General features: G+C 64.3%; 1 protein-coding gene across 1 annotated transcript; it reads left to right on the forward strand.

The window, feature by feature from the left end:
* The first annotated feature begins 1354 nt into the window (after positions 1-1354).
* On the forward strand, positions 1355-5931 carry LOC109286729 (selenoprotein Pb-like). Its single transcript, XM_019501403.1, has 5 exons — positions 1355-1386; positions 2408-2620; positions 2733-2945; positions 4658-4796; positions 5003-5931. The coding sequence occupies exons 2-5, from the start codon at positions 2421-2423 to the stop codon at positions 5225-5227; spliced, it is 777 nt and encodes a 258-aa protein (XP_019356948.1). The 5' UTR covers positions 1355-1386; positions 2408-2420; the 3' UTR covers positions 5228-5931.
* Positions 5932-7682: the final 1751 nt, after the last annotated feature.

A 7682-nucleotide genomic window follows, 5' to 3' on the forward strand; every position in this document is an offset into this window, starting at 1 on the left:
GCCCCGGCAGCTCGCAGCCCCGGGGGGCGGCAGGGACGTGGCCCCCAGCGCCCGGGGGGGGAGACGGGGATCCCGGGTGCTGCCCCTGGCCGGACTCTCGCTCCGACACCCGCGCCCCGGCTCTGTTTGCCTGCGCCCGGCCCCGCTTATCGGGTGTTTGCCCCAAGCCCGGTGCAACGAACTGCTCAAATATTTGCTTCCCTTTCCCCGCAGCGAGTTCCTCCCCGTTGGCCTGGGGCGCGGGTCTTCGGCTCCCCGCTGCCGCCGTGGGGCGTGGGAAAGGCGGGCTGCGGGGCGTGAAGCGAGTCTGCCCCCGAGGACGGTCTTGTCCCTAATGCTCTGGGGTCCTGCTGTCACGGGTTCTCCTTCGGGGTAAATCCCTGCCTCGGTTCCCCCATCCGAGGGAGGTTCGTGGGGGCTTTGAGGTCGATGGCTGTGCTGGAGATGGCAAGGCGAGGCCTCTTCTGGGGCAGGCTGAGAGCCCTGGGCTGTCCTCGCTCGTCTCTGGGCCACCTTTTTACCCCCCCCTTCACCCCGGCCCGGTCCCCGACAGCCGTGGTGGACCCGGCGCGGCGTGCTGCACGGTTCAGCCTGGGGCCACGGGGGCCACGGGTCCCCTGCGTGGTGAAGCGTCTTGCTGGGCCATACGGGGCAGGGGCGGGTCACCCGCAGCCCCGGGGCTGGATCTGGCCTCTGACGCCGTTGAATCCAGCCCGCGGGCCTGGGGCTACATGCACAAACGGCCACAGGGACCGGGTCCCGGCACCCCCACTTCCCCCTCCTCTGGCTCGGGCAGCCTGCCCCTCCTGCGAGCAGGTCGGGGTGCCGGGGAAGGGGCTTGTACACCCGGCGGGACCGAGGGGCGTGGAGCGGTCTTCCTCCTCCCCTGCCGAGGGGTGCGCGAGGGCAGGGGGCTGCGTCCAGGGTGTCTCGCATCCTCGGGGTGCCGTCCCGGCGCATAAAACAGAGGCCCGGCTCCACCTGGCAACTTGGCTGGCCCAGACGGGCAGGACCCGGGAGCCGGATGGGCAGGAAGCTGCTGCTTTTCGAGCAGTGGTTTGATTTCTTGCAGCAAATATCCTGCGCTGGCTGCCAAGGGCCTGGGCAGGATACCAGCAGCTGGCCTTGGGCTTGCGCCCTGGCACTGCCTCGGTCCAGGGCTGGAAAGCCTTTGAAGGGACAAGTCATGCGGCACCAGCGAGTGCCATCTCCGCCTCGTTGTTTTTCCTCTCGGGCAGGGGCAGGGGCTGGGGCTGCAGCCCTCCGCTATCCCGCCCTCCCTCCTGGGTGGAGAGAGCTGGGCTGGCAAATAAAAGGAAGCAGGAGCTCGGTGGAGAGAGCAGCCCAGCCCAGGAGCCAGCTGAGGTGCCTCCAGGCGCAGGCAGAGTATCTCCTCTCCTTTCCATCTTGGGGATGGGGTGGGGAGCCCAGCAGCCCCAGGGGTTGGGGTGGGGGCAAGAGGCATGCACTGGAGGGGTCGGGGGTTGTAAGGAGCCGGGGACACCTGAAACGAGGGCTGGCCCCTGGGCTGTGTCCAGGCACGGCCGCCCGAGATGAGCCCAAGTCTCCGGGTTCTCCGCAGTGGCAGAGCTCGGCCAAGGGGCGAGCGGACCCCCAGAGTGCAGCGGGGCCGGTGCCGCTGCGGGATCAGATCTCCGCTCTCCCGTTGCATCGTCCGTGGCTGCTGACCGTCTCGATGCACCAACGGGTGTGCTGGGGGGGGCAGGGGGTTTCATTCCCAGGCTCCTAATGCAACCACTAGACCCCACCGCCCTTCGAGAGACCCCACGAGTCCTGGCACCTAGTCCTGGGGGAGTCCACGAGGTCCCTATCCCCTCCCGGCAACAGGATGAGACCCCAGGCGCCCTGGCACCCCGTGGCGCAGCCAGCGCGTTCGAGCTCGCAGCCAGGGCTGCTTGAATCTGCCTGGTTCGCCCGGGAACCGCCAAGTCTTCTCCAGCCGGTACAAACAGGGACTTGTCCTGCCACCGCAATGGGCATCTGCGACCCAGGGCACAGCTGGGTCCGTGCGGTAACCGGGTGTGGAGATCCCTGCTTCAGCTGTGCTGTGCCCTGCGGGGTACAGCTGCTGGGGGTCCTCCCCAGAGGTGGCTGCATTTTGGCACGGGTGTAACGTAGACCTGCTCAGCGTGTGAACGTGTTGCACGTGGGTGCTGCGGATGTGGGAGTCGAAGCACCGCAGGGAAAACCGGGTCTCGCTGTATTCCCAGGCACGGGTGTCGGAGGCACCCAGGAGCTGCTCCCTGGGTTAAGGCCGCCCGAGGGGCTTAGAGGAGCCCCAGGAAATGCGGCCCTGCGTCAGTCTGACCCTGTCTCAGGTCTTGGCCGCGCGTGCAGGAGAGAGGTCAGGCTCGACACGACTCTTAACACTCCTCTCTCTCCCCAGGCTTAGGCAGGGGATGGGGCCTCCGGCCCTGGCCGCGGCCGCTCTCCTGGGGCTGGTGGCCACCATGCTGGCCGAAGTGGCCGACCGCATCTGCCAGCCAGCTCCGCTGTGGAGGGTCAATGGGACGGTCCCGATGGACGAGGCACTGGGGCAGGTGACGGTGGTGGCACTTTTGAAGGCCAGCTGACAGTTCTGTCTCAAGCAAGCTAGCAGGTGGGCTTGGGGCTCGCTCCGTCCCCCCCAGGGAGCCGGGGGGCGCGGGGAAGCCAGCCGCTCGGGCACGGCAGCATCTCGTCTCCTCACCCCGGCTCTTCCCTCCTCCCAGCCTCGGCAGCTTGCGCGAGAAGCTGTCCCGGCGAGGGGTGGCCAACGTCAGCTACATGATCGTGAACGAGAAGGCACCGCTGTCCCGGGCCATGTACTGGGAGCTGAAGCGCCAGGCCCCCACGGGGGTGCCCGTGTACCAGCAGAGCATCCTGGACCCCGACATCTGGCAGATCCTGGATGGGGATAAGGACGACTTCCTCATCTACGACAGGTGAGCGCCTGGCGTCGGGGCTGCGAGCTCTGCCGCGGTCTCGCGCTCTCCAGTCCCTCGAGGAGTCTTGAATTAGCGACTTGCAGCCGACGGCCGGGCTTCGGCGACCAGCCTCGTCCCTCCGCGCTGGCTTGTTAGGCAGCCAGTGTGGGCGAGGGGCAGGCGTGCAGCTGTGGCCCCGGGCCACGTTGTCTGCCTGACCCAAGCCTCGTTGGTAGTCCTGGAAGCGGTGGGGGTCCTTTTCACCTGTGACATGGGACCATCTAGTTGGGATGGTCCGGCTTGGAGCAGGGGGTCGCACTAAGGTCCCCTCCAACCCTCACATCCTAGGATCCTCTGACTTCTCAGTAGGTCGCCTCCCCGTGCTCCGAGCCTCGGTTTATCCTTGAGAAAATGGGTCTAACACCATGTAGCCCATTGACGGAGGTGGGAGGGTAATGACGGCTGGAGATGTGCCTGTGGGTCCTGGTAGGAACAAGCGAGAGGAAGGCCAAGAACATCCTGAAGGCCCTTTATTTATCTCTGTTAACTGCCAGGCCTCTCTGGGACCCGCCACGAGGGGCAGGAGCTCGTGGCCGAGAGACCCGGGGCTGGGGGACAGCCCTGCAAATGGGGGTTGCCTCTGCAAAGCCACCCACCTCGCCCTGCGCGGACCCCGGCTTCGTGGCGTCTCTCTCCATCTGTGTCGGGGCAGGATGTGGGCAGCCCGGAGCACGGGGAAGTTGGGCCGATCGCTCCCCTCTTGCTGCCCCCTTCCTTCTGCGGGTGCCACGTGCCCCCGGCCTGGCTCCGTCCCCGCGTTGTGTAACCCTCACGGACTGCAGTTGTTTTCCTAACCCGCCGCTATTGTTTGCTCCACGGGCCCTTGAACTTTGCCCACGGAGGAGAGGGGGCTGCTAATAAGCACGCAGCGCGGTCAGCGACCTGCCGGGACGGAGCTGGGGCAATGCAGCCAAGAGGCCTTGGAGAGGGGGCCGAGCTGCCAGGAAGGGCACGGGCTTCAAGGGTCCCAGAGAACCTTGCTACAGACCCCATGTGCGTGTGTTTTTGGACCTGGCCTGTGCTTTTCTTTCCTTTTCCCCCCCATCTCAGTTGCACACGCAGTGCAAAGCCGACACAAACCAAGGCAGTGACACACAAGTGCTTCCCGGGATCCCCTTGCTGTGCAACGACTCTGGTTGCACCACCCCGAGCTTCGGTCTTACCCTGTAGCTCTGGGAGGCCAAAATCCAGAGCACGGTCCTGGTTCACAACCCACATGGTATCTTCAAAACCCGACGGGATTTCGGACCGTTCTGGCTAGTGAAACCACCTGACTGTGGTGCCGCGGGCAGGCTATTTAGCTCTGCCGAGAGACAGCTAGCGCTAGCGTGGTGCTGCTTGAATGCTGCTCTCCCCTGAACCAGAAATAATACCGCTGTGTCTGCACGGACTAATTAGCTCGGCCTCTCTCTAGTTTTTATTCTGGTCTTTGGCCTGTAACTACTCAAGCGATGTCGTCACAAGCCCACGGGCAGGTCTCATTTTACCTCTCCGTGCCTCAGTCTCCCCCTCTCCTACAATGGGTTTACTATCCATTTACACACAAGGCTATCCTCCTTTGTAGAGGCCGGGGAGATCTGTGGAGGGCAAGCTGTGCATAAAGCGAGGTTGCTGCTACCCATTGCTGGATGGCAGGGGCTCGCTGAGATGCCTCTCGCTTCGCTTTGCAGGTGCGGCCGCTTGGTCTTCCACATCTCGCTGCCCTACAGCTTCCTGCACTTCCCCTACGTGGAGTCCGCCGTGCACTTCACGTACAACAGGGATTACTGCGGGAACTGCTTGCACTACTCCAACAGCACCCAGCAAGAGGTAAGCCGCAGCACGCCCTGCCCTGCGTTGGTACCACGTGGCACAGTATGAGGGAGCGTGGCCCTTTTGGCTGCGGCGGAGGAAATCCTCCCCGGCTGGGGTGTACGATGCTGCTCCGATCGCACCTGCGGGGACGCCAACGGGCTCTTTCCAAGGCCGGGTACATGTTTGTGCATCGCCTCCAACCTCTGACGTTCCCTTCCCAGGCAAATGGCACGGCAGAAGCTCAGGCGAATCCAAGCCTGGCCCCCAAACAGGAGAAGGAAGAGGAGCCGTCCCCCCGCGGGCACGGCATCCACCCCACACCCCACCACGAAGCTGATGGCAGCGAGAAGGCCTCGGTCCTGCACAGCAAGGCCGCCCCTGTTCACAGCCACCATCGCGAGGGGCACCAGCACCGGGTGCAAGCCGCGCAGGACGAGGCGCGTTAGCGAGGGGTGAACACGGAGATGTGCAGATGCAGCGGGCTCACTTGCACTCCTTCGCCCTCGCGGGCCCCGTCTCCCGTGCTCAGCGACAGCACGGGGGCACCTCCCGGGTCCTGATCCCTCGCCCAGCCCCAGCCCTGCCGACTCTCCCCTCCTGTCAGCGTGCCCCCTCTCAGCGCAGAGGCGCCCGCCGTGGGGCTGCTTCTGACCCCTTCCTCCCTTGACTCGGGCCTTTTCTGCACTCAGTGAAGCCCGTGGTGCAACCCGGGTTCGCCCCCGGTCGCCGTGGACAGATGCCGTGTGGAAAAGCAGGGCCAAGGGGGCAGGAGTCAGGACCAGCGTTGGCTGGGGGAGGCAACGGGATGGCTACAGCCTCTTCCCTCCTCCGCCCCACCACCCTCGGGCACCAAAACGGCTGCGAGGGCGACGTCAAGCTGAAGGGGAAGGGGGCAGGGGTGATGGGACAGCCCCTCCTGGTCCATTTCTCCTCCCCGAAGCTCCCCCAGGCCTCATCTTCTCCCCACTTCTCTTAGCAATACTTGCCTGGTGTAATGTGGGGGGGACATGGCTCCTGCCCTCTGTGTCCCAGCTATAAATAAAGGCAGTGGTGGCAAGTCGCCGCAAGGTGGCACCCGCGTCCTCACCAAGCCACGGCAGGCAGGCCACGCCAGGGCGAAGAACGGGGGTGCAAATAAAGTGCTGTGAAGCGACCCCGCTCGGGATGGGTATGGAGGCCCCGGGCTCCAGCGAGCAGGGAGGTGGGGCACACGCTCCGGCCAGGCATGCGGGGGCGATGGCCGAGGGGAAGGGCCCTGCTCGGCTCTGGGATTCGACCCTTTTGGGGCACCCACAGCGTTCTCCTGAGCTGAGCCCTGGGCGGCGTGGCTGTGTCGACTGCCCTCCATGAAGCCCTGGCATGGACGTTGGGTCCTGGCTGGTGGGCGCTTACCCCTGCCACCTGCCTTCTCCAGCCCTGGTCCCGGGGGATTGGGGCGCAGGGCAGCAAGGACGCTAGCTGCCGTTGGCTTCTGGTCTTTGCTTGGCCTGGGCACGGAGCAGCATCCCTGCTCAGCGTGAGGCCTGAGGACCAACCCCTGCCGCCAGCTGAGCGCTGAGGACGGCAGCGGGGACAAGGCAGGGGAAGGACTGACCTCCGAGGCGGCGGGGTGCAACATGCTCGGCACCCCAGTCTAAGGGCAGGAGGCATCGAGGCCAGGCGGGGACCTCGTGCAACAGCTGCCTGGCAGAGGGAGAGCAAAGGGGGCTGGAGGACAAGGGATCGGAGACCGGGACTGAGACCAGTTGCAAAGCAGGAGGCAGAGCCGAGGGGGATCAACGTGGGGGTCGGAGAGCTGGGACGGCTGCAAGACCAAGTGGCGTCCAGCTGGCCGCCAGCTGCTGGTGTTTATCTTGGCTTTTGCCCTCCTGCAACACAGTCCAGGTCAAGGAGATAAATGATGGCAATGAGACGATAGCTCATGATGAGTTAGAGGATAACCTCGTCAGGGCCCCTCTGTCCTGGCCGCCGGCACTGACCCCCTGGGCTGGCTCCTCCCTGCAAGCCCAGTCCCAGAAATTAGCTCATCGAAGCCTTGCAGCTGTGCTGGACCTTGGCCTTGACTGCGAAGGGGAAGCATCGCTGGTGTTCGACCTTCTCTTTGTGAAGGGCAGGGCATGACAGCAGCATTTCCTTCTCCTTATCCACGGGGAAAAGGGAGCTCAGGGTCACGGATCTCCAAAGGCAAGTGGGTCCGTGACCCTCAGGGAGGATCCCAGGCCTATCAGGTACCTAAGTACCTTGGAGAAGCTGAGCCCAAGAGATTCGAGGTCTCTGCTTGTGTTGAGTAGAGAAGCTCAGAGCTGGCGCATCGTTACAGGCACAGACCCTGCCCAGTGCCTCGTTCAAGTCCCAGAAGCAGGATTTTGGTGCGTCCACGCTAGTGCTGTTATGACCCGTGTTAGGTGCTGGGGTATGTGGGGGATCTGCCCCGGGGTGCTCGGTGCCTCATCAAGCCGAGCAGCTCTGGAAACTGTTTCTCAGCCAAATGTGGGGGAGTGTGGCCGGCTTTGGATGGATGAAATACGTGAAAATTGTTGGGGGGAAACAGGTAGAAATGGGGACTTGCAACCCCTCTGGGCAGAGCACTCAGCGACTTCAGCTACACCTGGGATTGTCTGCCGATGCAGGAAGCAATTGATGGTGGCTGGTAGAGCCTGCCAGCCCCACGATCACCCCCAGCTCTTCCCAGCTTTGCACCCCTGGCACGGCAGGGGTGTCGCACAGAGACCCTGGCACGGGGTATCATGGTGCAGGGAAGGGGGAACGGGGGGATACAGAAGTCCTGGCACAGGGGATACCAGGATTCATGGGGTACCTCCTGGGGGGGTATGGGAGCTCTTGGAAGGGAGAAAGTGGCACGAGGAAAGAAGAGAGGCTGCAGCCCAGAAAAGGTTAATG

The sequence above is a fragment of the Gavialis gangeticus genome, unplaced genomic scaffold, assembly GCF_001723915.1.
Source record: "Gavialis gangeticus isolate Ggan-Ray unplaced genomic scaffold, GavGan_comp1, whole genome shotgun sequence".
Taxonomy (NCBI): domain Eukaryota; kingdom Metazoa; phylum Chordata; order Crocodylia; family Gavialidae; genus Gavialis; species Gavialis gangeticus.